The 15475-nt window shown below is 43.8% G+C and overlaps 1 protein-coding gene across 2 annotated transcripts in view; it reads left to right on the plus strand.

The window, feature by feature from the left end:
- Positions 1–421: 421 nt before the first annotated feature.
- Positions 422–15475, plus strand: part of USP32 (ubiquitin specific peptidase 32) — a 64268-nt gene continuing 49214 nt past the window's right edge. For both annotated transcript variants that reach the window (XM_066563359.1, XM_066563360.1), the window contains exon 1: positions 422–501. In XM_066563359.1, the coding sequence (XP_066419456.1) occupies positions 444–501 (58 nt within the window). In that variant the 5' untranslated portion in view covers positions 422–443. The remainder of the gene's footprint in view (positions 502–15475) is intronic.

Below are 15475 nucleotides of genomic sequence, written 5' to 3' on the forward strand. Positions count from 1 at the left end.
GCGACACCTTCCGAAGCGCCTGTGCCGGGGCAGAGCCCGGTCGTTCCTCGTCACACCTCCTTCCTCTGCGGCCGCGGAGCCAACCCGGAGCCGAGGAGGCACCGGCACGGCCGCAGCGCTGCAGAGCCCCCGACCGCCGCCGCCGGTGCTGCTGCGGCTCCCCCTCAGCTGCCCCTGAGGGGGCGCGCGGCGGCGCCGCCGGGCGGGCGGGAGCGGGGGGCTCGGCCTTGGCCAATCACAGCCCGGCCCCGGCCTCCCCGCGCCCCACGTGACGCGGCGCGCGCGCCCCACGTGACCCGCGATGGAGGCTGCGGCGGCGGCGGCGGGGCGGGCGCGCGGCCGCCGCCTCCTCCTCCCCCCGCCCCCCCCGGGCGGCCCCGCCCCCCTCCCCCGTCGGTAGCGGCTCCGGCGGGCGCCGCCGCGGCCATGGACTGAGCGGCACCATGGGCGCCAAGGAGTCCCGCATCGGCTTCCTCGGCTACGACGAGGCCCTGCGGAGGGGTGAGGGAGGCGGCGGCGGGGACGGGAGGGTGGGTGGAGGTTGGCGGGGAGGGGTGCGGGGGCCCCGCGCTGCCCCCCGCCAGCGGGCGGTGAGGCGGCACCTCCATGACGGACCCCGCGCGGAGGCACTTGCGCCGTTCGGGGGCTCCTTCCCCTCTGCCTTCGCCCCTCCGCCCCGTCGTTTATTTATTTATCTCATCTATTTATTTATTTATCTCTCTCCCCTTCTTTAAGGCGGCCCCGGCAGGGCCCGGTGCCCGCCGCCGGTGCCGTCCCCTCCCCGCCGCCCCTCGGCCCGGCCTCCGCCTGTGGCCGGCCGGCATAAGGCGGGCAGCGCTGGCATCGCGGTGTGACGGGGCTGTCACCCGGCTCCGCCGGCCCTCCCGCTCCTCGTGTTTACCTCCCCGTGCTCGGGGATCACGCAGCTGCGGCTCCGCATGGCAAGATGGATGTGGCGTGCGTGGCTCGGGCTCGGTGTCGCTGTTTTAGCCCGGTTTAGGGTCCTCCCGGAGGATTTAAAGAGCAACTAGCGAAGGGAAAACATAAACAAGCCGAATGGTGAACGCTCGCAGCTGCAGGGCTCCAAGGCGACGGCAAGCTACACCCTGGGAGCTCCCTGGCTCTGGAACTGATAGCCAAGTCCAAGGACAAAGAGGGACAGGAATTGTCAGCTGTAAATGCTGTGCAGGGAGGACAGGTGTTGGTAATTCTTGCCCTATTGTGCCTTCACGTGATGCAGCGCAGGTAAAGCAGCTTCACCTGTTTGATATTTAAAGCCCTGATAAAATTCATAAGCTCGAGCCAGTCTATGGCTGCCCTTTTTATTCCGGCTTGTATGTGAGAGGCATGGCAGGAGTGATAAGGGAGAACTGGGAGGAACCGCTGGGTGTTAACTGAAAAAGAAACAAATTGACGTGAAATGGGGTTTTTGTTAAATATTTTCTTTTTTTTTTTTTTTCTGGTGGAGCCTCTGAGGGATGCCATGTCAGATAGGAAATGGAGCAACGTAGTGTCAAGCAGGAGAAACAAACGTATGATTCAAAGTCACTTGTTACAGATTTTAAACATAACAGCCCTGAAGGATTTTCACTGCTAGTGAAAGTATGGGAAGTCTTTGAAAGCTCTGGTGCACGTATTTTTAGAAGAGCTGGAGTTATAAATGCAGCTTGGTAGAGGTGTGAAGTTAAATATACCAGGGAGCGTTTGAAATAAGCTGTTTGGTGGAGAATACAGTCATTTGGTCACAATATATATTGCAGAGTTCCTAAATAAGAAAAAACAAGTGTTTTGAATTTTAAAGTTAGATTTAAACTCTTACATTGCTTCAAAATCAAGGCACTTGATCTGGATGCTTCATAAGTAGTAAGATTGATTTCTTTGTAATAAGAAATGATTTCTGTGCAGTGAATATAATACTTTTCTTTGTTATTTTTTGGATGTTTTTCTTCTCTATATGAGACCTTCAATACTGTTTTTCTGTAGGAGACCAGGAAGGTTGTTTTAGGCACTCTGTTATAAATTGATGTTTTGCTAAATAACTATGTTGTTTACTTAACCAGTGAATCACTGTATGTATAAATCAGGCCAGTTATCAAAACATTATTTGTTAGACCATTCCTACTTCCACAGAACCTTGCTGGTACTTGTGGCGTTTCTGTGGACACAAGCAGAGATAATGGATGAACGTAAATGTTAAAAAAAGAAAATCAAATATATTTATCTCCAGTTAGATCTAACACTGTTTCCTGGTTCTTAAATGGTAAGAAAGTTTTGTATTAGGTGGTATTTGTACAGATTTTTCTGCTGGGAATTCTTTATGAGCAATCAGTACTGGTTACCTGTACTTGTGCTAATCATTCAGAATGCTATGATTGTATTTTTGAGTCACCAATTTGAATTTCAGTTGTTCAGAATATCTGGGAAAAAATGCTGCTTCTGTCAGCTTCAGAAAATAAAGCTGACTTTTAAGCAGTTTCACTTATTGCAATTCCATTTTGGTAGTAACCAAAGGTTGTGAAGGTGAGGGGAGTTGTGGTTAAAGGCTCACAATATAAATAACTGTAGCTAAAATGTAACTTCTGTTCAAGGAGATGAAAGTGCCAGAGCGGCCTGGTGCTGATGGCCTTTTCCACCCTTGAACAGGAGACAGTCCTGCTGCTTTATTTTCCTCTTTTTCCTTGGCACAGGCAGCTGACCCTGCTGTGGTGACGTGGCCCCGTGGATGGGTCCTGTGTCCACCAGTGCAGGTCACAGGAGTGTCACCAGCCTCCCTGAGATCTGCCTGCAGTGGAAAGCAGGATGCTATTTTAGACATCTCTTTTTATGAATTTTGCCAATTGTGGTCATCTTATTTATAGTAGCCAGAGGCACAAAGTGGTGTTGCTGTGGAAAAGGTATGAGATGAGAAGTGAGGAGAGCTATTCCTGACCCCTCAGACCTCCTTCCGAGGATGGATCCTTTGTGAGGAGATGAAATCCTTGGGCAGGTCATTAGAGGTGAAGTCAGAAGTGCCTTGTTCCAAACTGAGCATAAAATTGCCAGTTATTTTATCAAACTGAATTTGTGGTGGCATGAACTGGTACTGTGGCTCTTGAGCTTGTTGCCTTTTTCTTAGCCTTAAGCTCCAACAGCAATTTTCTGCTAAGGGCAGTGCTGCAAGTCAGCCAGCTCTTGTTTTAGTGGATTTTCCAATGTTTGTTCCTGATTTCCCACTCCTCTCCTAGCACTGAGTCCATCAGGCTGGCTGGGTGCTCTGGCCTTAGTTTTCCTCTGCCAGTCTTGATACCCAATTCCTCAAAGAGCTGTCTTTGGGCCAATAAAACTTAATTTAAAAAAAGAACCTTTTATCTATTGTATTAGCTCCTGCACTGTCCTGTGTTGTATATGGAATATTTTAACAAGAATTCTAGGAAAGAGATTCCTGTGTGGTATTGGTGGTCAGTTTATTTCAGATCCCTATGGATTGTGTTTTCCAGTGGCTGTTAATGTGTTCTGCTTCAGTAACTTTGAGAGGATAATCGTAGTCTGAGCATAAATTTATGTAGGTACTTGTGAATTATGAAACTGTAGAATCTGTAGTCAAAGTTTCTGTGAATGCTACTTAGAGCAGGTATAATTCAGGCCATTTCCAGCTAAATTATCTATGCTAAATATTGAGTCAGGGAACCACTTAAAAGAAACGTTGGTGCATAATCATGGATCTGTCAGATTTGGGCCAGAGAGGAAGGCAGAGTTTTCCTTCTGCTCAAAGTAAGGTAAAATTTTTGTTTCATGAATGCACCACATCAGCATGGTCAGTGAGCATAGAATTTGGAGAAATGAGTGACTGCTGATAAATCCATTTAATTGTGTTTGGTCCTGTGCTCAGTGATCTCTGAGAAAAAGAGCAAAATGAAAGCACAGAAACAGTGCTGGTGTTGGAAAATGTGCATGCAGTTAAAATGCCAGCTAACAGCAAGGCAAAACTTGCAGGTGTATCAGTTGCACAGGTTTTGCCTCTGGAGAGTTCATGGCATGGTGGTTTTTGGGGCAGTTTTCTTTCCTGGCTGTGTGTCTCTGAGATGGCACCAACTGGAGAACACCAAAGAAACAAAAACCCCCTGTAACCCACAAGGAGCTTGCTGAGTGTGTGCAGTAATGACTAATGTGTGATGGGCAGAGGATAAATCTTGCTAATGACCTTTTGTGTCTTGATTGAATTTGAAAAATAGCTACATTTGTTTTATTTAAATCAAGACAAATATATCTGGTGTCTGATCATTAACATCCTCAAGCATACAGATGTCATAAATCTGACAAGAGGATGATGGAAAACTTGTGCAAATATATCATCATCTAGTTGAGGCTGTCGATCTCAGCCTGGTGACAAATCCATGGCCCTTCAGCCCATGGAAAACTGCTTTTTATTACTCCAGATTCTAAAATTAACTTTTTAAATCCCAGCCATCTTTTAGGAAAAACAGTCAGGGAACCATTTTAGTCATTTGTTCTCTTCTTTCTGTATTCCATGAAGGAGAGTATTCTGCTTTGTTTTCTCTCATAGCTGAAAACCAGAGCTTGACCACGATAGGGAGGTGAAGGTTCTTTGGGATATGTTATTTTCTAAGGGTACAAACCTGTGCTTTTCCAAGCCTTGAGTTTCAGAGGCATGTGCTGAAAATGCCTAGAAGTCTCTCAGCCTTTTTTTTTTTTAGCTATCAGAATGAATAGAATCCACTGTGGAGACAGTCTAGATTCTACAGTGAGGCTTGTTATGTCAGCCAGTATTTGATGGCTTCAGGGCTCTGTCATATGATGAAAGCAGGTATGAATGCAGAGCTTCACACTTCCTGTTTATAGAGCTGCAGAGCTGCAAGTGGCTGCTCAAATTCACAGAGCAGTAATTATTTCACAACTCTGGCATTCAGTTGTGGTGCTTGTTTTGGGAGGGCACCTCAGCAGGCTCTGCTGGACACGTATTTCAAAGGCAGGAGTGACTGGGGGAATTCTACTGAAACTTCCATGAGCTGGTGAGAAGATGCTCCTTAGAATCACGGACTGGTTTGGGGTGAGATCATCCCCTCAGAGATCATCTTGTTCCACCCCCCTGCCATGGACACCTTCCATGAGACCAGGTTGCTCCAGCCTGGCCTTGGGCACTGCTCTGAGCAGCCTGTGCCAGGGCCTCACCACCCTCACGGGGAGGAATTCCTTCCAAATATCCAATGTCACCCCCTCTCTGTCAGTGGGAAGCCATTCCCCTTGTCCTGGCACTCCAGGCCCTTGTGAAAAGTCTCTCCCTGTGTTTCCTGTCATCTCCTTCAGGAACCGGGGGGCTGCAATTAGGTCACCCCAAATCTTCTCTTCTCCAGGCTGAACCATGCCAATTCCCTCACCCTTTCCTCCCAGCAGAGCTGCTCCATCCCTTTGATCATCTGGAGTGGCTCCAGCAGCTCCAGCTCCTTCTGGATTGCCCCTCAGGGCTGGGGGCAGCTGTGCAGGTGGGATCCCACCAGAGAGGGCAGAATCCCCCATTTCTGCTGCCCACGCTGTGGGGTCGGCACAGGGCACGTCCAGCCTCTCACCCACAGCACCCCCAAACCCCTCTCCCTGTAGCTGAGGTGTTGGGAGAGGCTTGGGTTTTAATCTGTGCTGAATTGCAGCCACCACTTTCTCCTTTCCCTCAGGTTCCAAGTTTAGGGAAGTGAACTCAGGGGGTTTCAGCCTCTTGCTTAGGACTCCCCCAGTTATTTCCTATTGGCAATGAGGAACCGTGGTGGAGTGAACTGAAGTCAGCTAACGGTAAATTTCCTTTCCTGAGGTACCTCTTGTGGTCTTTAGAGGCTCTTTATGAAATACCAGTAGAAAACTTACAAATTAGGGGCAAATATTGCCTCCTGCTTAGGCTGCTGCAAGTGCTGTGGTTCTGTGGGAGCTGATTGCATCCTTTTAGGAGGTTTTTAGTAATTCTTAGATGGTTCCCAAGCACGGCAGAAACTTGGTGATTGCACAAGTGTTGAGAGTGCAGGGAGTGATGCAAGTCTGAGAAAAGAGGATTTAAGAACATAGGTGTTTCATAAACAAGAAAAAATGTGATCATCTTTAAGAAAAAAACCCTCAAAAAGTTGAATTATGATTCAGTAAATGTTGGGAATCCTCTGGTTTCTCACTTCTCAGGTGAATCATGTCCCTAAATAGGAGCAGGCTCCCAACATTAGCTGCAGTTCTGTCCTGTCAGCGAGTTACTGGAGACTCCAATCAAAGCAGGCAGGAAAGCTGCCAGGGGAGTTTAAATAGATATCATTCCAGCCATGGGGCTGGAGGTCACTGGATAAGCTGGACAAATCCTCATTTTGAGTGTTAAATATCTTGATATAAGTGAAAAGACCTCTATCAGGCTATTCTGTATGTAATACATTTTCTTATCTTGATGTAGACTGAAACTGAGTCCTCAAAACATTTATTTGGATTATAGGTTATATGCCTGTGTATCTCCCAGGTCATAAACCTGAGCTTTATTTCTTGGATTTTAATCAATGACATTCGTTGGTTTATAGTTTCTAATCAGTTTCTGGTTTTTCCTCCTGTCACATCAGGGGTTTTTTAAATACACATGCCCCAAGAAAGTTGTTGAACTTTCATCCTTAGAGATTTCCAAGCTCTGCCTGGACAAAACCCTCTGGAAGCTGGTTTGAGTTCAGCCTTGACCCAGTTTCAAGCACAAGGGTGAACCAAGTGACCTCCTGAGATACTTTCCAACCTGATAGATTCTATAAAATATTTCTGTTCAGCTTGAATTTTGTGAAGTCTTGTTTTGATGAAGTCCTAAATCTACCTGACAGTGTCCTACAGAGGAAAAAAAAAAACCAAAAGGACAAAAATAGAAACGAGGAAGTTGTTCAGTGTGAGATGAAGCATCTCTAATGAAATGTGAAAGAAAAAAAAATAAGAGGGGACTACTTTGAATCCTGTTTACTTGACTTGTAACAGTTTCAGGCTTTCTGGCTGCTGGCTCTGTGGCAGGCATGAAAACCCTCACCCCTTTGCTCTGCTCAAGGGAACTCAGCCCACTGTCTCCTTTCATAAAATGAGCAAGGCATTCAGTTCTTTAGTACTCAAGAAAATGAAATCAGATTCAAAAAATGGGCCTCAGAAGGGCTGACAAGGCTGAGAATGAAAAAGAACACAGCATTAGCAAGTAATGTGATGAGGTGAGGCATGAAGTGTCTATTGAATTCTCTAAATTAGGATTATTGTACAACTCCTGCTTTGAGGTGGGACTGGGTAGGGTTTTCTGTATTTAAAAACCCTGATGTTACTAATATCTGTCATTCAAAAAGTGTCACTGTCTTCTGAAAATGGGGTGGATCCTTGGTTAGGTTGTGAATTGCTATAAATCATTTGCTCTATGGGAGGTCTAATGAGTGCAGAGCTCTCGTGACATCTCCATGACTTAGTTATTAATTATTATTAAAATAATCCTGCTCTGTTCTGGTCCAAGAAGAAGTTGTAAATACTGTGAGCATGCAGAAAGCTGATGGAGGAAGGGTAGGACGAGTGTGGCATTTTCAGCCAGCAGAGCTGTTTCTGCCCACTGCCTTTGGTTATTTCCAAGCCTGGTGTAAAGCAGACCCGCCCAGCTGGGGTTTTTAGGGCCTCCTTCAGGGCTCCTCTTTGCCTGATGGTTTCCTAGTTTGAGTTTCTGTATAGAAAAGAAAGTTCTGTGGGTTAATTCTAATTAAGACTTTCAATTCTTAGTCATTTAAAACCAAGTTATTTCTTAATTTGTTCCATTCCTTGAAGCAGGTGCCTTTTCTATAAGTTGTACTTAGTCTGAATTATTGTGAATGTCCATGTGATATTTGCAGTATTGAAGAACTACAAAAAGCATCTTTAACATTTAATTTTCATATGAAAAGGTCATTTACATAATGAGACAATGAAGCCTTTGGGCAAAGATGAATGTAGAAGAAAAATCCATTTAGGTAGATTCTGCCTAAGAGTTTGAAAGGGCCTAATTCACCAAACTTTGAATGCTGGATTATTGCTAGCACTTACTGGAATAAAATTCCCTGCTTGCCTAAAAAGAGTGACAAAATCCTAATGCACATTTTCTTTTGTGATTCCTTCAGGGACACCTCACCTTTGTTAGTGATGACTCCATATCTCATAGGCTGTGTAGCTTTAGTGTTTGCAGCTGAGCTGTCTAATAGTGGTTTTCATTTCTTTTTTTATATAATGGATTTGAACACCTCGGAGAAATGGGGGTTTTTATGGGGTTGTGTTTACAGCTGAGCAGGGCTGCCATGGTCCCTGCAGGTGGGGCTTGTTTGGAAAGTGCATCACTTTGAAATGCTGCTTTATTAACCTGATGTCAAATCTCTTCTGCATTTCTGATTTTTAATAGCTGTAAACTGAGTTCAGGTCTTGGTTTGACAATAAATGTGTCTGCATGGGGGTTTTGTAGTAGTTCACCAAATCTGCTTAAAAACTGATGTGAGTTATAATCAATCAGAATTTTTCTATGTATCTATTAATTGATTCATTAGAATTAAAGGAAGTTCCTTAGTTATTTTAGTGTATTACTGGCATGTGCCTAAGTCCTGGAGATGTGAGGCTCTTGGTTTAATAATCTAAAAGTTGAACAGAACCATTTTCCTTATAAAAACAAGGTAACATTTGCAACAGGGTCTTTATTTGGTGTTGAATCAGAGGAGCTGGCTGAGAAGGGTTTGGAGAAGGGCTAACCAGGCAGTTTGCAGTGCCCAGGGTTGATTTGCCATACAGATGTTCTGGAGTGTGGCACTGGTGCAATGGTTCCTAGTGAGTCACTGTGGCAGTGTTGTCACCTGTCACAGCTGGGGCCACCTGGCAGGTGCAGACACAGCCCTGATCTCCAGGGTGTTTCAATCTCCTTTTCACCTGTCCCAGCCCAGGACAGGCCTCTCCCATCCCACAGAAGGTGCTTTTGAGGTGACCTGTGCTTCCCCTGGGTGTGTCTGGGGCAAAGCAAGGCGTTGGTGGTGCTGTTGGTGAAGTGCCCGGGCTCCCGTGCCCAGCACCAGGAGTTCTGTGCCAAGCTGAGATCCTGGGCCAGGGATGCTCCTGGAGAAGCAGCAGGACCAGCCCTCCCTGGTGGGGGAGCACTGGGCAGGCTGGGCTGGGCAGAAAGGAGGCCTGGCTGTGTCAGACTCTGTGCTTGTGACTTTGCAGTGGTTTTCAGTGGTGCCTGAGACAGCCTGGACCTTACAAGGGCTCTGACTTCCCCTGCTCAGAGCTGCAGCCACAGGGCCAGGCAGGGCCAGCTGCTCTGAGCCAGCTTCAGCAGCAGCTACAAAGGCAAAAGGAATCTCTGCCGTTTAGTTGGGTGATATTTTTAAAAATGTCCAAATCCTTTGAAGCTGTTTCACTTAGTTTAGAGTCTGAATTGGGCCCACAAGCTATGAGAGGCAATGTCATTGGGCCAAAATAGGAGAGAATTATATTCTGTATAAAAATGTAGGCTTCATCCTTTGAAAATAAAACCTACTACAAGCCCTTTGGAATGTTTCCTCAAAACCAGTGATTTTATTCACATGGTGTCTCTCTTTTTGTCAGCTGGTCTTTCAGTTGTCATCCACTCAGTTTAATTTCATGTTAAGTGTTTAATATAGAATGGATGCTTATGTTTCTTTTGTGTTTGAATGGATGTTCCTTATCTCAAATCTGGTGACAATGGCAGTGCTCAGGGTTTGTGACAGATTCCTGAGCTGAAATATTTTAACAGGAATTTCTGTCTGATTTGAGCTTGCCCTCTTCCAGTTGGAGTTCATTGCTACCACCACAGTTCCTGATGAAGAGTCCTTCCTTCTCCAGCTTCCTTGTAAGCTCCCTTCAGATGCTGGAATTGTTTCAGATGATAAATTTTACTCCATTAGTTTGCAAAATTTGTTCTTTTAAAATTCCGAGACCTTGAATGAAATAAAAAAGTGGAAGAAACACAGAGAGCCCTAAACAGAACAGGAAGTACCAGATTGAATAAGTCTGTGGATGTGGGGAAAAAGAACTGAAAGTATTGGGATAGTAATTAGGAGAACTTGAGTTTTGCAGATTGAATTTGTTCTAAAAATGAACTTGAATGTGGCATCATGAATGTATTTTGGGCTGAAGAAGCACTTCTTTTCAATCCCTGTTTCTAGCTGTTAGGTGTTATCCAGAAGCAAAATCTTACTCTGGAAATTTCCTAGTCTTGTCAAGATTTCTAGCACGTTTTCCCTTGTGATGTGGTACAGTTAAATCCCAGATTTCAGTTTAAAAATTGAAAAAGTGGATTTGCACAGCTGAAAGAGGCGTGCTCTGGGATGAATGAGCAGCACTTGGTGCAGTCAGGGCAGCCTGGTCTGTGCTGTGCCAGGGTTTAGGGAGGGTTATTATCAGTGGAACAGTAATGGCAGAACTTTTTGGTCCCTGTTTTCCAATCCTGCAGCTACCAACATGATTTGTCTTTGCCTAAAGAATTAGAATTGCTCTTTTTGCCATTAACCAATTCCCCAGTTTTTTTGTTGCCTGCAATTCAGCGTTGTCTTCTGATCACCTTGGTTAGAGAGCTGTGGTGGAAATGTGCTGTGAAAAGTAATGTTATTTTTCAAATAGTGAATAGATTGCAACATTGATAGGGCAGAGCAGGAAGAAACCACAACATGCACCAATTCCAGTGCAGAGCACAGGATAAATATCTGCAGAGGCCACAGTGTTACAGGGATAGAGGTTAAAAAGCAGAATAGAAAATATTTGATAAATATAGAATCATAAAATGTTCATAATTTATTATGCAAATGTACTGCTGCTAATAGAGCCTGTAATGTCCTTGAGGATATCTTGTGAGTCTCTCAGGGATTCAGGCAGAGATCCCAGCTGCTGCCTCTCTTCAGGGCACTGGGGCTCTTTGGTGGGAGCCACTGTGACACCTTTTCTGTTCCTGGGGGGCAGTGGGTCACAGCAATCTCTGGAACTGGAGCCCTCCCAGCCATCCAGGCTGCTCAGAGCCCCTAGAGCTGCTGCCACGCAGCTGTTCCAGGGTGCTCTGAACGTGCTGTTTCGTCCTTGCCATGGAGAGCCTTAGGAGGAATGTACAGGAATGCTGTGAAAAACACCAAGCACTGCTTTTTAAAATGTTAAAACTTTAATAGTAATAAAATGGTTATACAAATAGTGATACAATGAGAGCAATAATAATTTGGACAATTTGAATTAGGACAATATGAGACAATAGAGACAAAGAGTTATAGACAGTCTGGGTACCTTTTTCTGGACAGCACAAACCTGAAAAAGGATCCACGTTAACAGAGGATTAACCCTTAAAAACAACAGCCTGTTGCATATTCATGCACCTCATCCATGATGCATAAACTCCATTCAAACACAGGAATTCTGTCTGGTCATCAGCAGCTTCCTCTGAATCCCAACAGTGCCTTCGAGGTGGGAAGAAGTTCATTTCTTCTGATAAGAAGAAAAAGCAATAAATTCTTTTTCTCTGTAAGATTCAGGTGTCCTGTGGCTGCTGTCTCACTGCGAGTCCTTTCATTAAAAGAAAATATCCTACATAACACAGTTTCTATTTTAACATTTTTTTATAACCTAAAACTATATTTAACACACTACTTAAGAGAATTAATACAGCATCATTTTCTAACACAACACTTATAATATTCATTTGAATATTTGCGAAAAGCCAATGATAAAATACGCATTTTTCACATGCACTGAGGAATTTTCTAATGTAAAACTAGCATGGCACCTGCCAGGGTAATCCTAAATATGAATCCTGGGATGTTAATTGAGGCTTCTCTTAACAGGAGATGCAGCAGTGGGGATGGAGTTGGGAAACAGTAATGCTAATTGTTTGCTATTGTCTGTTAAAAAATAAAGCTCTGATTCAGTTCTTGGTGTTCTACCAACCATGCAATGGGGTCCCAGAACTAAGCACGTGGTGGTTTTTATTTCATTTCTTCCCTCCCTAGCCCAGTGGCTGTGTTTGTGATTGTGCTGGTATTTTTCAGCCTTTCACAGGTTGGATATCAGGCTCGTCATTATGTGTTTGTAACAGTGCCACAGGAGACAGAAATTTGGGACCTGACACTGAATATTCCCTTTACAGCTGAGTTTGAGGTGATATTTTAGACAGTTGTGTCCCCAGGAGCTGGGAATAGGAAGGCTGGAAGCAGAGAGCCTTTTCTTGGCCATATGAATACACACGTGTGGAGGGTTTGTGCCAGAGCACTTGACTTTCAAGTGAGTCATATTTTTCCTCTGACTTCAGAAATTAAGATGTAGCAATGTATAAATATTTTCTGAATCTCTTATTATTCGTGTCACAGTATGTAAGTGCTGTGCTTTACTGGAGTTGGCTCTTTTAGCTGCCAGAGGCCAACCCTGGAGTGAATATTTGATCCAAACTTTGCCAGCAATCCCAAGTTAGAGCTCCTTCCTTGCCTCTCATCCCCGCTGAAGGTGATGGGAAGCTCTGCCTTCCTGTGTAGAAGTTGTAGCTGCTGTTTAACTTTCAGGCTTAGACTATATTTTTTTATTTAAAGAACAATTCATATTACAGCTGTGTTTAGTATCTTCGGTACTGTTGGGAGACAGGGTATGAAATATTTGTTCTATTCCAATTTATTTTGTAGCACGGTCCTTATGTGGTGTTTGCATTTACATAGTTGGCACTTGCTTTTCATTTGAGCAAGGTGTTTATTTCTTGGAAATGAGTTTTATATTGTAATTTTGTGAATCTTAACAAGCATAAACGTCTCGATGATTTTCATGGTGGTAATAAAGCAGAGGCAGCTTTTTTGAATTGTGACAGGAGCTGCTCTGCTCACCTATAACAACACAAACCTTCAGTGTGTTTGCCAGGAAAACTGATGAAGGGACAGCTCAGAAAAGCAGAGTTAAATTTCTAATCTAAACAGGACTAAACAGTAATTCTAAAACATTCACCTGGGAAATGATGGACAAACCACAGCTCTGAAGGTACAGCAGAGCCGAGGGAGAGCAAATCCTGGGAGCTCAGGGGAAGGTGGCCATTCCAGACTCCTGACTGGTGTTTAGGCCCTGTTATCTCTTGGAGGGTAGCTCAGGGTTCTCAGTGCTCTGAGATGATGTGTGCTCTGTTAAAACCGTTTAAAACCATTTAAAACTTGGCCCCTTTTCCTGTGGGTGGGAAAGGTGACATCCTGGGACGATCCAGGGCTGGGAATTGCTCCTGGAGAATGAGTTCACCAATTCTTTACTTGGTAACAGGAATCCCTATTTGTCCCTAATATGTAATATTACAATTGATTGTGCTTCAATTTACAGTTGTAAAAATGCTAAAATAGATGTTGCTGATCTGCAAGGTTTTGTGAATTTTCAGGTTCTTTCAGGTTTATCCCATGGCTCATATGGATGGACCAGGGAGCTCCTTAAATTAAAATATGGCCAATAAGATTTCCATGCTCAGATAGTGGGATTATTATTATTATTATTATTATTATTATTATTATTATTATTATTATTATTATTATTATTATTATTATCATCATCATCATCATCATCATCATCATCATCATCATCATCGTTATTATTATCGTTGTTATTATTATTATCATTGTTATCATTATTATTTTTATTTTTATTTTTTATTTTTATTTCTTCACTGGCTGTTCTGTACCAGTTGCTCTCCACACTGGGCTTACTGGAAGAGTTAATCCAAACAGCACCATGCCCTGATGAAGATAGAGAAGGATAAAAGAGGCTGGGAATGCTGGCATTCTTTTGGGAATGGGAACTGTGAGGAGGAAGCTCTTTGAAGATTAAAAGCATCACATAAATGCTAAGTGTGCATGTACAGAAAATTGGCAAATGCTATTGTAATGACTAAATCTCCTTGCAGTGCCTGCACAGGAGATGTTAAACCTTTGATATGCATTGGAGAAGGTCTGATGGAAGCAGGGAAAGCTTTATCCACAGGGTGAGCCACTGCTACCAGAAACAAAGCATAGGTGGGAGGAAAAAATACAGCTGGATTGAATAATTCCATTTTTTTAAAATGCCCAAACCATGGTGTTGTTATCCTTAAATTGCTGTTGCTGGTAAATGTGTGAAGCCTTTGTGGAGGTGCCCTGTGAGAACTGAGTGCTTCCATTTCCGATATTCCACTCATGAAAGGTTCCTTAGGAGTGGGCTCATTTTTCCATTAGGGAAGGCAGGAATTTTTAGTCTATGTTTTCTCCCAAAATATTCCCAAATGGATTCCTTTTTAGCAAGAGTGTGTGGGTGTGGAGGTTGACTTTTTAGTTAGAGCTGGTTCATTTATCTCAATTGTATTTTGCAGTTGGGTCCTCCAATTTGGGGCTGTTCCCAAACACACTTTACTTTCACTTGCACATTTTACCTCTTTGAAGCTTTTTAGTAATTGCTTTGGTTCTTGACAACTTCATAACCACAGCCATTAAGTCACAATAAAGACTAATGAAAAAAGTAATAAAATTTCCATGTATAACTAGGATGAAGATTCCTAAGGGAAATATTGAGCGAGTGATTACAGGGAAGATAATTGTCTGGTTAGAGAATTATATGCCCTGTGAGTTTGATATGGAACCTCAAAAATTGTCACTTAAAAATCAAAATATTGGAATTATGAAAAAACCTGAGCTGGAAGTGAGGAAGAACTTGAGACAGGTGATTTTTTTTTCTTGCTTTCTGAAGGATGAGCAAGTTGTCAGTTTTATTAGCATTCAGGTTTGGTTATTTTTAGTGAAGAATAAATGCAATGTTATGCTGATGGTTGCAAATGATTGCTTGCTTTGTGTACTTGTGATGTGCAGGGCTGGTGGGATTTTGTTTTTTAAGGCACTGACTTAGCAAGCTGCTTTTCACCCAGTAGTGACATTGGAAATTCAGATTTTGGGATGTGTTTGAAGGGTATTTGGGGCATTTTGATGCTTCCATTTCTGGGAGGAATCACCGGTGCTTCAGTCAGATGAGCTGCAAAGGTTCTTGACCCTTCACCTGGCCTGACCTTCCTATCCTGTGTTTTCTCTTCCTGCTTATGCAATGTTTTGTTTCCTGTTTTGGCTTTCAGCACTGTCAATGCATCGTGGTTTTCTCCCTCGGCTGGGCTGGTTTGGGTTTTGTGCTGGGAACCTGTGAACCAGAAGAAATCCTTTATTTTCCTGTAGTCAAGTGAAGTATTTCAGGCTCTTGGGACAAAGATCAGCTTTTTGCTGTGGTTCCTAATGGCACTGATGGTTTGCAGGGAGCTCTTGTGATTCTGGAGCTGTTTCTGTGTCCAATTAGTTCTACCTGATGTTAATTGGTCAGTTTATAGTAGCCAGGACAGATTAATTCCACTTTCCCCTCAGTTAAACACTTGGAGTTCTGCCCTTTTCACTGATTAAATCAGCATTTTAGCAGTAGCTTGTAGTGCTTTTACACAATATCTTAGCTCGTTTATCACCCATCTGTGTGATGCAGGCTG

This window comes from Molothrus aeneus, chromosome 20 (genome assembly GCF_037042795.1).
Source record: "Molothrus aeneus isolate 106 chromosome 20, BPBGC_Maene_1.0, whole genome shotgun sequence".
Classification (NCBI taxonomy): Eukaryota; Metazoa; Chordata; class Aves; order Passeriformes; family Icteridae; genus Molothrus; species Molothrus aeneus.